This window comes from Diplotaxodon limnothrissa, linkage group LG8, assembly GCF_057381915.1.
Source record: "Diplotaxodon limnothrissa isolate DT_005_m linkage group LG8, D_limnothrissa_male_GT1.1, whole genome shotgun sequence".
In the NCBI taxonomy this organism is placed as follows: domain Eukaryota; kingdom Metazoa; phylum Chordata; class Actinopteri; order Cichliformes; family Cichlidae; genus Diplotaxodon; species Diplotaxodon limnothrissa.
The window spans coordinates 8,580,184-8,595,951 of record NC_140603.1 but is presented as its reverse complement, the minus strand read 5'-3'; the positions used below and the strand labels follow the sequence as shown (position 1 = coordinate 8,595,951).

The following is a 15,768-nucleotide window of genomic DNA, read 5'->3' as shown; positions in this document are numbered from 1 at the left end:
GCATCGTGACTACATAAAATTTACTTCTTTTCAGCCTGAAGGCTTTGCTAAAGGAATGGTCTGGATTACAAGAGCTTGGAGGGGTTTGCAAACCCCTCTCTTGAAGAGGGGTTCTTACATTACAGGGGTAAAACTGAATAAAACTGGCAAATGGTAAGTAAATATCTGCCAAGATTTAATGGAGCAGGACAAAAGGGTGGCAAAAACACTTCACACTACCGTGTGTTTTAATTAAAAAGGCTAATCACAGCTAATCTTTTATCTGGAAGGATAAGAAAAGTGAAAAGGGAAATTGAACAGGTTAGCATTACTTTGTTGAGATATATGCAGCAGATAAGATATTACATGCTCACAAGATTCTGTAGGCTAACAGCTTACACAATTACATTTTTGCATTTTTCGTCTTTACATATATTTATATTTGTCATGTGTGGAAATGAAGCTAAACGTCTGCACAAAGTTGCCAGCCATCAACAGATACATACACAAATTAAAATATGAAAATACATTTTTTTAAAAATTACATTTAAAAATGTAAATAAAAATATGATGGGCTGAGTTAGATAAATATAATATATAAATAAATAACACCTAACCTTTAATCATTTTTTTAATTTACTAAGACATATTTCGTTTATGGATATGGAAAATGTAATGTTAAAATGTTCTGCTTGGTATTTGTATTATTACTTCAATAATAATGAACTTATCTTTGAAATGCACAATTTAATAGCTAGCAAACATGGCACTTTCCCTGCTCCATTTTTCAACCTGCGCCGGTTACATAACCTCTTCTGTTTTAATCAAAATAAGAGCATAACAATACCCTGCATGTCACAAAATATACATGTTATGGCTCAATTAAACAGACAAGAATTGTTACGTCTGTGTTTTATGCTGAAACTGCATTGTACTGGTCATAGTAAACACGTGTTCTCCGAATGAAGAAAGTCGTGCATTTATTTTGAAATTACCAACTGTACCGACTGTGTTTTCCGGCGGTCAGCGCTCAATAGTTCAGTCGGTCTGTCAAGAGACAAATGTAGCTTCTCAGGGAAGCGGAGCTACGTTACGCGGAACAACTTCCTGTGACACGGCTTCACTTTTACCTTGGAATAATCGACGTTGTTGAGCCCTCCGCAGCAGTCGAGCAGCGCGGGGTGGTTGTCTGTAGCAGGACTGTCGTTCCGCTCAGCGTCTGCGTTGCTGTCACTCATATACACGCAGAGTGGACGCTAACGGACACGCAGCACTCACACACCGGCGCGGAAGATAAGTGTTGCACAATAAACAGAGCAAAGTTCTAATTTATCACTAAAAAGAGGCGGCAGTTGTGGGTATCTACACATGTCCAGATAACCTCCAACCTTGCAGTGCATTGTGGGAAATGCGGTTCAATTTATTTATTTTATTTTAATTTTGCAGATGAAGAAAATAATAACAAAATAATGTTTTAATATTTATTTGAATATGTTCTGTAAAATACACCTGAACATTTAATATTTGATTTTTTTATGTCCTTTTTTTTCCTCTTCTGTAGTAAAAAGGATCGCCTGTCGCTCTAGAGTGACATCTGCTGGCTTGAAAAAAATAACCTGTAGGACTCCCTCCCAGCTATAACCTCTATAAACCGTTCAGTTGTAAAACATATCAGTTTAAATGCAAGATGAAGATTGAAACAGATTTTTTTGTAAGTGTTTTTTCCTTTTTTTAGAAGTCTAAATTAAAGGGTAATAACAACTGAAGCAGACCTATTCAGCTTTGTTTCCCAGTTGGCTGAAGTTAATAATTCCTCTTTCGTTTCTTCCCTCACTTCTCTTGTTGTCTTTTTCTTCTTTAACTTTTATGTCCTTTCTTGCACTGAGTTTCGTTCTGCTTTTGCCTCATTTCTGTAAGCATCTTCTCTCCTTCTATCATTTTTTCCTCTTCCACTGTTTCCAACTCCTTTGTGTATTTACAGTTCTCTTTTCCTGACTCACTGTCTTTTCATTGACCTCTTCCTCCCGACCTACTTCCACCCCTGATTCCTTTTAACCTCGTCATTTTCTAATCTTTTTAAAAAAAGTTCCTACAGCTCTTCTTCTTTCCTTTCTGCTTTCTTCTTACTCATCCTTCCACCTTGCTTTTATCATCCTATTCTCTGCTTTTTGTCCCCTTACATTTTACATACTTCCTTGTTGTATTGTCTTCCCATGACCTCTTCATTTGCATCCCTTTATCATCTTTTTTCCTGTTCCTGTTCAACATCACAATCTTATTTCCCTTCCTTCCTCATTCTCATTTATTCTCATTTAATCCATGTCCATACTTTGTCCTCTCTATTTTTCTGCACCTTTTCCTTTACTCTTCCTCCTCTCCTCCTCCAACTGCCAGTGTTTGTTTGGAGTCAGTCATTAAGCAGAAGACACCCCATGTAGAGGGAGAAATAGAGGAAGTGCATTGAAAGCCTTACAGCTCCCTGACAGAGCATACCATCCATTCATCACCGCATGTAAGCCGACAACTTTGCCACATAAAATGAAATGAGCGCGAAATCGGTGAAGATTATGGCCGTAATTAAGATTCTCTTCCCTCTGTCTCATTCAGCTCTGCTTGTTTCTCTTCCTTGCTTCCTTGCTTACAACCTCCATAAAACACGTGTAATCACAACATTACAACCATTGTTGTGTTTGTATGGCTAATATTCTGAAGCCTTGATGTTAGTAACAGCAGTGGTACAGTAACAGGTACTTCCAAGGAAATGCACTTAATATTTGATCATCAACAAGTGTGGCCACTTCAATAAAAGCTGAAGTTTTCAGTATGCAGGTCTGGAACATCAAAGTGTGTGTTAACAAGAGTGGACATCCCACCAAATTTACCCCAAGGTCAGACCATATAGTGGTTAGAGAAACTGATAACAAAGTGCTACATCTTCGACTCTGCAGCCCTCCATTAGCGGGTTAAATGTTAAAGTTCATGACAGTACAAAAAGACAGGAGGTAGTAGTAAAAGACTGAAAAAGTATGCCTGGGTTGCCAGGAAAAAGCCTTTTCTCTCTAAAAGAACATGGCAACATGGCTTAGGTTTGCAAAGGTGCATCTGAAAAAAATCACAAGAAAGTAACACTCGATAATACAGCTGTAATTAAATTGAATATCAGTGTATTTTATTTGAAATTACAATGTAATTATAGTTACAACTGTAAGTAAGGTTATAATGATACTAGAATTTCAAACTACTACAAAAAGAACCCAGGAAAATACTCCATACCCAATAACATTTTTGATACCATTGGGACGATTTTGACCTCATCCTGCAACAACAGAAGGAATGACTCAATATTCTATCCTTGATTTGCAGTCTGCTAGCCGCTAAGTTAATGATAACAGGTGGTTAATGTGGCTATCGGGTAGCTGCTAACAGTTGAACGCCTAACGTTAACGTGTGCGACTTCAAGGTGACATTTATAATGACTGTCTAATACTTCAGTGTCATTGAAATGAGAGCCGTGGTGACCTCTTTAAAATTATTTTAAAGTTTTCTTCAGTGTTATGAATGTTAATTTCTTCAAGTGTTAGCGGGGAGAAGAGCTGTGTGCCTGTTTGTATGCAATGGTGCACTCTGAAGTACTGTGCCAGGTGGAGGAGGTGACAAGGACACTGTTTATATTGATATTCTTGCAAATTAATATCAAATTCGAAAATAACTTTAGTGTCAAACAATATCTGAGTATCGGTTTTCTTTGACATCCCTAAATGTAAGTAAATTTAAGTAGTGCGTAATTAATTTTAAAGTAACCTACTGCATAATGTCCTGGTAATTTAGCAGAAAAACAGACAATATTTCCCCATCTTAGATACAGGGGCTTTTCAGGCTTTTACAGTATACTTAAAGTATAGCTGGAAATTAGACAAGATGGAGCCACTCCATAATACAGCCCACGCACCAAAAAGTACAACATACGTACAATGTGAAAGAGAATTTCAGCTAAAATACAGTTAAATTCCATTTAATTACACCCTTAGGGCCAGGCCATTCTGGGACAATGTCCTTCAGATAGAGATGATTGCCCATAGTGCACGTTTGGCACAGCATATTAACAGAAACACCTCATGTCAAATATCAAACACTGACATGAAGAAGTGATGAAGCCACAGGATCTGGGCACCCTGCAGCCATTAAGCTGACCGTGAGCTCTTCTGTATTCTAGATTCAAATATGAGGCCATCTGTCCAACAGCTAAAGCTTGGTCCAGACTGAGTTTTCCAGTGGGACAAATATTCCAAGTAAAACAGCAAATCTACAACAGAATGGCCGAAGAAGAAAAGAACTGAGGTGCAACAATGACCCAGTCACATTCAAGACCTCAGTTGGATTAAGATGCTGTGCTGGGACTTTAAGATAGCTGTGCATAAAGGTATGCCTGCAAATTTCAATGAACTGAAGTAACACTGTAAGTAAGAGTGGGAGATGATCAAATTAATCAGCCATTCACACTGACATTAACTGAAATATTTTACCTGGTGCAAAATATGCTCAAGTGCGTAAATATGGCTCTATGAATAGTCTTTTATTGCAAGCATCTGTGAATAAGCAATATGTGGAACTGATTGAGAGACACTAAAGTGACTAAAGATAACAACACTATTCCTAAGCGACTTGTCAATCGTAGGATAATAATACATTTTCTTCGTCACTTTAATACCCTGCTTTATCTTTTATGCTCTAAGTAGCAACATCATTTACAAAATAAACATCATGCTGTGTTGAAGATACTTTATAGCAATTGAGATGATAAAATGATGATAAACTCATTCAGTTCATAAAATAAATAATTAATTATTCATTCCAATAACAAATCTTACATTTTGCAGCTGAATTTCCTACACGACTAAACTGTCTTTTTCAATAATATAATCTGTTACCTTATTTACTCATTCTTATTGGACAAAATTGCTGCTGTGGTTATTGAAATTGAGTATGCAGGACCAGCAGAGATTTAAGTCATGTGTTCTTAAGCAATGGCAGTAGCTGCTTGCATCACTGTGACTGTACAAATGATGGTTTTTTCCCCAAAGAGAGTGACTTGCATAGCAAATGTTTGATTCTAACTTTCCTCCTTCATTGCTAAGGATCATGAAAAAGTAACAATATCACATGTCTCTATTTCTCTGCTCACGAACATGATGTATGTTTTAATATAGTTCTTCTCAGAACCATATTTCGGTGTGTGCTTCAAAACAAAATTAGGACAATTCCTCCACCATATTTACTGTTTTACATTTGGCTTTGACACTTTAACACCTCTCTCCTTAGCACACATCGACAACAATTTGATCCAAAGATTTCAAATTTTGATCTATGGATTCATTGGACTCAATTTGGCCCTGCGACAGACTGGCAACCTGTCCAAGGTGTACCCCGCCTCTCACCCTAAGACAGCTGGGATAGGCTCCAGCGCCCCCCTCGACCCTGAAAATAATAAGTGGAAGCGAATGGATGGATGGATAGATGGATTCAATTTGGCATACCTTTTCTCCCTCTTTCATAAGAATGGCTTCTTGATAGCCACCTTTCAGCTGAGACTTTCTGATGAGGGTTTGGCAAACAATAGATCGATCAGCTGAATGGCTAGATGCATCTGTCAGGTCCTGTCAGGTCTTGTATTTCTATTTCTTATGGACCTGACTTCCAGATACTTCTTATTTGCTGTGGACAGTTTTATGACTGCAACTTCTTTTATTTCCTCTTGTCCAGTTACATTTTGCCAAGATAGGCCACTTTTTTCAGTTAATAGCTCTATGCCAATCACCTTATTGCTGCAAAAATACGACATTATGATTATCAAACTGTGATATCTAAAGAAATGCAAAATGTAAATGTTTTCTAAGTTGTCTGTTACAGGTAGATTTAGGTGACTTTAATATGTTTGAATAAGCCTTAGGTCATTGTTAAATGGCTTAACATATTCCCCTGCAAATGGTTGTATACAAGCACTCTACTGAAAATGAGTGAAAAAGCAACAATACCATAAGAAAAGATCTTGGTCCTCGGAAGCAAAATGAAAAGAAATGAGGGATTGCTCATAAAATTTGTGCAGTACTTTTTGCTTATGTAAATGCACAAAAACAATTTTGGGGGGTTTAGCTTGAGAAAAAATAGATGACTTCAATGAGTATGGTAACAGGCCGTTACGCCATCCCCCCTGTGTTTTTTGACCCATTTATCCACCACGAGGTCCTCACTGCACAGCTGAGGAGAGTTTGTTGGCTTTATTTCGGCTGCATTTATTACACACACCTGTCAAAAAACGACGGTGCACCTTTGATTACATAGCTGGCTGAATAATGGCATAGACACATCTGGTCAAAGTTTTGAAAGGCCTGTTCGGTTTGCAGGACAAATAATTGTAGCTATTTCCATGTATAGTTAAACATTAATCCAGCTATTCACATAAAAACCACTTCTTGTAAATTCACATGCAATATACATACACATACAAGAGGGTCAAGTACCACTGAAATATCACTAAAAGAAAAAAAAACACATTTTGCGGGTCTTCCCTTCTTATGCTGTTTCTCTATCTCATGCTTCAGTCTTACAGCCTGCAGGAACTCTTTATTTCCTTCACCTTCTTCTCTCACTGATATATCTATTAACACATGTTGCTATGAGGTTTAATTGACTGCATTCATTGCTCAAGACCCAGGTCCCTCAGGCAGAAGGTGCATACAGAGTAAAGCTGTCAAAATGCTATGTCAACATCAGTTACTCAGTGGAACATGTTTGTATTATATATTTGTTTCCACATGAAAGGATCTGCAAATCATTGGATAACTGTATCAGTGAGATGTGGTTCTTCCTGCTTGCAGTGTTACTGTTTGTGCGCATTAATCAGTCGTAGCTTTTATCCTACGCTAAGGAGATACACCACCATTCAAATTCACTGAAGTATGTATGTAGGTGAGTGAATCAGTATTCAAGTGCATTTATACAGTCTATACAAGAGTAAGTGCAGGTAAAACCATGCATATATTAACTGTTCCTTTCATAGCTGAAGGGGCCGTGGCAAGTTGTTGGACCTTTGATGCATTTAGACAAGTGAACATTTGAAAGAGTACCTACAGAAAAAAAGGTAAGATAGTCAGTCTTTTCTTGAAATATCCACAAATATAAAAACTAGCTACAACTTTGGTATCAAAGGGCAGTCTTTCTCACTACAGCAATACATACATATAAATATATATATATGTATATATATGTATGTATATATATATATATATATATATATATATATATATATATAAAAACACCCAGCACGCCCCTGCGGGCGGTTTATCCTTCAAGCTCGGGTCCTCTACCAGAGGCCTGGGAGCTTGAGGGTCCTGCGCAGTATATATATAAAACACCCAGCACGCCCCTGCGGGCGGTTTATCCTTCAAGCTCGGGTCCTCTACCAGAGGCCTGGGAGCTTGAGGGTCCTGCGCAGTATCTTAGCTGTTCCCAGGACTGCGCTCTTCTGGACAGAGATCTCCGATGTTGTTCCTGGGATCTGCTGGAGCCACTCGCCTAGCTTGGGAGTCACCGCACCTAGTGCTCCGATTACCACGGGGACCACCGTTACCTTCACCCTCCACATCCTCTCGAGCTCTTCTCTGAGCCCTTGGTATTTCTCCAGCTTCTCGTGTTCCTTCTTCCTGATATTGCTGTCATTCGGAACCGCTACATCGATCACTACGGCCATCTTCTTCTGTTTGTCTACCACCACTATGTCCGGTTGGTTAGCCATCACCATTTTGTCCGTCTGTATCTGGAAGTCCCACAGGATCTTAGCTCGGTCATTCTCCACCACCCTTGGGGGCATCTCCCATTTTGACCTCGGGACTTCCAGGTTATACTCGGCACAGATGTTCCTGTACACTATGCCGGCCACTTGGTTATGGCGTTCCATGTATGCCTTGCCTGCTAGCATCTTGCACCCTGCTGTTATGTGCTGGATTGTCTCTGGGGCATCTTTACACAGCCTGCACCTGGGGTCTTGCCTGGTGTGATAGACCCCAGCCTCTATGGATCTTGTGCTCAGAGCTTGTTCTTGTGCTGCCATGATTAGTGCCTCTGTGCTGTCTTTCAGTCCAGCTTTGTCCAGCCACTGGTAGGATTTCTGGATATCAGCCACCTCCTCTATCTGCCGGTGGTACATACCGTGCAGGGGCCTGTCCTTCCATGATGGTTCCTCGTCTCCCTCCTCTTTCTTGGGTTTCTGCTGCCTGAGGTATTCACTGAGCACTCGGTCAGTTGGGGCCATCTTCCTAATGTATTCTTGGATGTTCGTTGTCTCATCCTGGACTGTGGTGCTGACACTCACCAGTCCCCGGCCCCCTTCCTTCCGCTTAGCGTACAGCCTCAGGGTGCTGGATTTGGGGTGAAACCCTCCATGCATGGTAAGGAGCTTTCTTGTCTTTATGTCAGTGGCTTCTATCTCCTCCTTTGGCCAGCCTATTACCCCAGCAGGGTACCTGATCACGGGCAGGGCGTACGTGTTGATGGCCCGGATCTTGTTCTTACCATTCAGCTGACTCCTCAGGACTTGCCTGACCCTCTGCAGGTACTTGGTGGTTGCAGCTTTTCTAGCGGCCTCTTCATGGTTCCCATTCGCCTGTGGGATCCCCAGGTACTTGTAACTGTCCTCTATGTCTGCAATGTTGCCTTCTGGTAGTTCAATCCCCTCAGTTCTGACTACCTTCCCTCTCTTTGTTACCATCCGACTACACTTCTCCAGTCCGAACGACATTCCAATGTCATTGCTGTATAGCCTGGTAGTGTGGATCAGTGAATCGATGTCTCGTTCACTCTTGGCATACAGCTTGATGTCATCCATGTACAGGAGGTGGCTGACAACTGCTCCGTTCTGTAGTCGGTATCCGTAGCCAGTCTTGTTAATGATCTCACTGAGGGGGTTCAGGCCTATGCAGAACAGCAGTGGGGACAGAGCATCTCCTTGGTAGATCCCGCACTTGATGGTGACTTGTGCTATGGGCTTGGAGTTTGCCTCTAGTGTTGTACGCCACATCCCCATTGAGTTCCTGATGAAGGCTCTTAGGGTCCCATTGATCTTGTACAATTCTAGGCATTCCAGTATCCAGCTGTGGGGCATTGAGTCATAGGCCTTCTTGTAATCAATCCAGGCAGTGCACAGGTTGGTCAGTCTGGTCTTGCAGTCTCGGCTGATTGTTCTGTCTACCAGTAGCTGGTGTTTTGCGCCTCTGGTATTCTTGCCAATTCCTTTCTGTGTCCCGCTCATGTATTGACTCAAGTGCCTGTTCATCTTAGCCGATATGATGCCTGACAGGAGCTTCCATGTAGTACTGAGGCAGGTTATTGGTCGGTAGTTGGAGGGGACCGGTCCCTTCTTGGGGTCCTTGGGGATCAGGACCGTCCGGCCTTCAGTTAGCCATTCCGGATGTCTCTCGTTAACTAGCAGCTGGTTCATTTGTGCTGCCAGACGCTCGTGGAGTGCAGTCAGCTTCTTCAGCCAGTAGGCGTGAACCATGTCGGGCCCTGGTGCTGTCCAACTCTTCATACTGGAGACCCTTTCTTGGATATCTGCCACTGTGATGGTTACTGGACCCTGTTCAGGGAGGTCGCTGTGGTCAGCCCTCAGATCCTCTAGCCACTGAGCATTGCCGTTATGGGTTGCATCCTTCTCCCATATGCTCTTCCAGTATTGCTCCGTCTCCAGCCTTGGTGGTGCTGTTCTCTTATTGTTCCCTTGCCACTGAGAGTACACCTTTGCTGGTTCTGTGGAGAACAGCTGGTTTATTCTCCTGCCTTCTATCTCTCTGGTGTACCTCCTCAAGCGGCTGGCCAAGGCTGTGAGTCTTTGCTTGGCAGTTTCCAAGGCCTCAGGTATGGACAGCTTGCTGTATTTCTTAGGCACCTTATTTGTCGCACCTTTCTGCAACTCCGTTAGTTGGCTAACCTCCCTCCGTGCTACTTTGATCTTGCCCTCTAGCCTCCTTCTCCATGGAGGGTACTGCCCCTTGTCGCTGTTCAACTTGTAGCCAAGCATCTCACTGATCACTGTTGCCGTATTGTAGATCAGCTTGTTAGTGTCGGTAATCGTGGTTGTAGGTATTGCCCGTAGTGCTGCATTAACATCATCTAGCAGACCTTCTGAGGGAACTTCACGTAATCTTGGTAACCGGCTACGCGGGATCCAGGTTTCAAGCTTGGCCATGATCCTATTTTTCAGGTCAGTTCCTCTCGCACTCAACGATCCTTCTCCTATCGCACTTGGGGCTATGTACCCAATCTCGGGTGGGGGTGATGATATCTCCCCCCTGACCTGGCGTCCTGACTCCTCCTTGCCGTAGCATTTGTGTTGTACCTCGTCAATCTCTAGCTGTGAGAGCAGTCCCTTCTTTCGAATGTTGGAACACTGAGCTACTAGTTGTTTCGCCGTCATTGTGGATGTTGGGTATCGAAGAATCCATAGGTCCCTCATCCTATTCATGTAGCCCCTTCCGCCGGGGTTACTTGCATAGTAGCATTCCAACAACGCCCTGTTTTCGTCTCTTGCCCACCGATGCCTTCTTGTTCCAGTAGCCCACTTTTCGTCAGGGTGCCCTGGTTCCTCAACACCTGACGCGGACCTTGTTGATCCGGGCGACGTCCGAGCCGGCATGCCTTCATATTTATCTGTCTCGCTCATGTCTGCGGTAGGCTTGCTTAGCATAGGGGGTCTAGCCTTAGGACCCTTACTGGATACAGACGCCCCAGGCAGGAATCGAACTTGCGATCCTCTGTTCCAAAGGCGTGTAGTGTAACCACTACGCTATCCAGGATATATATATATATATATATATATATATATATATATATATATATATATATATATATATATATATATATATATATATATATATATATATATATATATATATATATATATATATATATATATATATGAAGGTAACAGTGGTCCCCGTGGTAATCGGAGCACTAGCTGCGGTGACACCCAAGCTAGGCGAGTGGCTCCAGCAGATCCCGGGAACAACATCGGAGATCTCTGTCCAGAAGAGCGCAGTCCTGGGAACAGCTAAGATACTGCACAGGACCCTCAAGCTCCCAGGCCTCTGGTGGAGGACCCGAGCTTGAAGGATAAACCGCTCGCAGGGGCGTGCTGGGTGTATGTGTATACATATATATATATATATATGTATATATATATATATATATATATATATATATATATATATATATATATATATATATCCATCCAAGAAAGGGTCTCCAGTATGAAGAGTTGGACAGCACCAGGGCCTGACATGGTTCACGCCTACTGGCTGAAGAAGCTGACTGTACTCCACGAGCGTCTAGCAGCACAAATGAACCAGCTGCTAGTTAACGAGAGACACCCGGAATGGCTAACTGAAGGCCGGACGGTCCTGATCCCCAAGGACCCCAAGAAGGGACCGGTCCCCTCCAACTACCGACCAATAACCTGCCTCAGTACTACATGGAAGCTCCTGTCAGGCATCATATCGGCTAAGATGAACAGGCACATGGGTCAATACATGAGCGGGACACAGAAAGGAATTGGCAAGAATACCAGAGGCGCAAAACACCAGCTACTGGTAGACAGAACAATCAGCCGAGACTGCAAGACCAGACTGACCAACCTGTGCACTGCCTGGATTGATTACAAGAAGGCCTATGACTCAATGCCCCACAGCTGGATACTGGAATGCCTAGAATTGTACAAGATCAATGGGACCCTAAGAGCCTTCATCAGGAACTCAATGGGGATGTGGCGTACAACACTAGAGGCCAACTCCAAGCCCATAGCACAAGTCACCATCAAGTGCGGGATCTACCAAGGAGATGCTCTGTCCCCACTGCTGTTCTGCATAGGCCTGAACCCCCTCAGTGAGATCATTAACAAGACTGGCTACGGATACCGACTACGGAACGGAGCAGTTGTCAGCCACCTCCTGTACATGGATGACATCAAGCTGTATGCCAAGAGTGAACGAGACATCGATTCACTGATCCACACTACCAGGCTATACAGCAATGACATTGGAATGTCGTTCGGACTGGAGAAGTGTAGTCGGATGGTAACAAAGAGAGGGAAGGTAGTCAGAACTGAGGGGATTGAACTACCAGAAGGCAACATTGCAGACATAGAGGACAGTTACAAGTACTTGGGGATCCCACAGGCGAATGGGAACCATGAAGAGGCCGCTAGAAAGGCTGCAACCACCAAGTACCTGCAGAGGGTCAGGCAAGTCCTGAGGAGTCAGCTGAATGGTAAGAACAAGATCCGGGCCATCAACACGTACGCCCTGCCCGTGATCAGGTACCCTGCTGGGGTAATAGGCTGGCCAAAGGAGGAGATAGAAGCCACTGACATAAAGACAAGAAAGCTCCTTACCATGCATGGAGGGTTTCACCCCAAGTCCAGCACCCTGAGGCTGTACGCTAAGCGGAAGGAAGGGGGCCGGGGACTGGTGAGTGTCAGCACCACAGTCCAGGATGAGACAACGAACATCCAAGAATACATTGGGAAGATGGCCCCAACTGACCGAGTGCTCAGTGAATACCTCAGGCAGCAGAAACCCAAGAAAGAGGAGGGAGACGAGGAACCATCATGGAAGGACAGGACCCTGCACGGTATGTACCACCGGCAGATAGAGGAGGTGGCTGATATCCAGAAATCCTACCAGTGGCTGGACAAAGCTGGACTGAAAGACAGCACAGAGGCACTAATCATGGTAGCACAAGAACAAGCTCTGAGCACAAGATCCATAGAGGCTGGGGTCTATCACACCAGGCAAGACCCCAGGTGCAGGCTGTGTAAAGATGCCCCAGAGACAATCCAGCACATAACAGCAGGGTGCAAGATGCTAGCAGGCAAGGCATACATGGAACGCCATAACCAAGTGGCCGGCATAGTGTACAGGAACATCTGTGCCGAGTATAACCTGGAAGTCCCGAGGTCAAAATGGGAGATGCCCCCAAGGGTGGTGGAGAATGACCGAGCTAAGATCCTGTGGGACTTCCAGATACAGACGGACAAAATGGTGGTGGCTAACCAACCGGACATAGTGGTGGTAGACAAACAGAAGAAGACGGCCGTAGTGATCGATGTAGCGGTTCCGAATGACAGCAATATCAGGAAGAAGGAACACGAGAAGCTGGAGAAATACCAAGGGCTCAGAGAAGAGCTCGAGAGGATGTGGAGGGTGAAGGTAACGGTGGTCCCCGTGGTAATCGGAGCACTAGGTGCGGTGACTCCCAAGCTAGGCGAGTGGCTCCAGCAGATCCCGGGAACAACATCGGAGATCTCTGTCCAGAAGAGCGCAGTCCTGGGAACAGCTAAGATACTGCGCAGGACCCTCAAGCTCCCAGGCCTCTGGTAGAGGACCCGAGCTTGAAGGATAAACCGCCCACAGGGGCGTGCTGGGTGTTTTTATATATATATATATATATATATATATATATATATATATATATATATATATTGCCCACCTGTTTCTGGCATCAGCTTGCTCATTTTTTTCACTCCCATACATATAAAATTGCTTCCATTTTAAAGTTTCCTTGCATTCACTGGTTTCTCTTCCTTGTACTGCCCAATATAAAACTCCAGCATTCAATCTAGACCTTCCACAGGTCATTCAATAACAGTCTGAGCAGTTTGCACTATGAAAATAAATAAAATAAGCAATTAAACTGACACTTTTATCGCCCGAGTTAACAAATGAATGTTGTTAATTCATATTATTAATGATTATTTATATTTTGTAATTGTATTTAATTATATTTTTTGAAAGTTACAAATCATTTTACGGCACCCGTGAGATTAATCAACCACATTATGTATTATATAGTTAATTGGTAAATGTTTACAAATGGTGAAGCATCCATTTATGACACATATTAGCCTATTAGATATCTTTAAAATAAAAATTCAGCACCGTGACTACACAGTGGATCTACAAAGGTACAAAACTTTCACAATGTTACACTTTTCAGTTCATATTTTACGATTCCAGCACTAAAAATACTGTTGCTTTCCACAGCAAGATATTCTTTTATTTTTCAAATTTGACACTTGCAAAGTCATCCAGTGGAGAGATTGGACCGTTTGAGCCAGTTCTGGCCCTTAGGTCATGGCATTAACCCAATTTATTGGCTACATTATATTCATGAATAGAATACTAGGTAATGATAACAACACCTTTCCCTTTATTTGTTCCTTTTCATATTTCTACTACCTATTCATTCATTCATTGAAGAATATATATGTTTGACACACACCCTCCCATTAAAGCAGTAAAAATCATGCAGTTAATTTGTTTAATCTTTGTTTAACTCAGGCTCAGTTTTAGGCCCTCTTCTCTTTATAATATACATCCTCCCTCTAGGTACCATCTTCCGCAAATTTGATCTTCAGTTTCACTGTTTTGCTGATGACACCCAGTTATATCTCTCTTGCAAACCTGATTCCTCCCTCCCACCTTCTTCCCTTACAGAATGTCTATCCGAGTTAAAATCCTGGTTTACCTCTAATTTTCTAAAGCTCAATGAGGATAAAACTGAGATCCTCCTTATTGGCACCAAATCCAACCTTTTGAAGGCAAACCATTTCTCACTTACCATCGATAACTCCACAGTTTTCCCTTCTCCTCAGGTTAAGAGCCTTGGTGTCATCCTAGACAGTACACTTTCTTATAAATCACACATCAATAACCTCACCCGTTCTGCCTACTTCCATCTACGTAACATTAACAGATTGCTTCCTTCTCTTTCCACCCAGTCTACATCCATTCTTGTACATAGTCTTGTTACCTCCCGTATTGACTACTGCAATTCTCTTCTGCATGGTCTCCCCCAAAAATCCCTCCATAAGCTTCAACTGGTTCAGAACTCTGCTGCTCGCATTATCACCAGAACCCCCTCCTACCAGCACATCACCCCTGTTCTTCAGGAACTTCACTGGCTCCCTGTGAAATTCCGGATAATTTTCAAACTTCTTCTGCTCACCTTCAAGGCCCTTCATAACCTCGCTCCTTCTTACCTTTCTGACCTGTTAACCACCACTTGTTCTGCCCGTTCACTTCGTTCTTCTTCTTCTGTCCAGCTTACTGTACCTTCCTTCTGCCTCACCACCATGGGAAGCAGAGCTTTCAGCTGCTCTGCTCCCAGGCTGTGGAACTCTCTGCCCCCTGAAATAAGAAATATTGGTTCTCTCCCCCAGTTTAAATCCCAACTCAAAACTCATCTGTTCAAATCTGCATATTCACTGTGAATCCACTGTTTGTTCATTTTATCTTGTGCTTTATTTTATTGTTCTTATTCTGCCATTGTTTTACTAAGTGTTTTATCCTATTGTAAAGTGTCCTTGGGTGACTTGTAAGGCGCTCATAAATAAAATTTATTATTATTATTATTATTAACTATTGCTGAGGTGAATGGCTGCATGGGCCGACATGCTTTACCTGATTAATTATTTCCTTTTTATGATATTGTTGTTAGTTTTTTCACTGGCCCACTAACATGTTGTATATGTAAATGATTGCTTTGTTGTCATGACTCTCCTGGAAATGTCCTGCGCTAGTTTCCATATGTATTTGCTCTTTGTTTTATGGGAAGAGGTGCGTCTTAGAGCTGATTAATCACTGTATAAATAAATAAATTAATAAATTGTCACCGCACAGCAGCGGGTAGCAACTTGAGTCTAATAAAACTTTCTCTGTTTGTTTGCTTGCCAACAGGAAA

At 42.6% G+C, this 15,768-nt stretch overlaps 1 protein-coding gene across 1 annotated transcript in view; it reads right to left on the bottom strand.

The window, feature by feature from the left end:
* pemt (phosphatidylethanolamine N-methyltransferase) overlaps positions 1-1,361 on the bottom strand; it is a 75,392-nt gene extending 74,031 nt beyond the window's left edge. Inside the window, exon 1 of the mRNA XM_085361215.1 lies at positions 1,110-1,361. Within this exon, the coding sequence (XP_085217341.1) occupies positions 1,110-1,217 (108 nt within the window). The 5' untranslated portion in view covers positions 1,218-1,361. The remainder of the gene's footprint in view (positions 1-1,109) is intronic.
* Between the last annotated feature and the right edge of the window lie 14,407 nt (positions 1,362-15,768).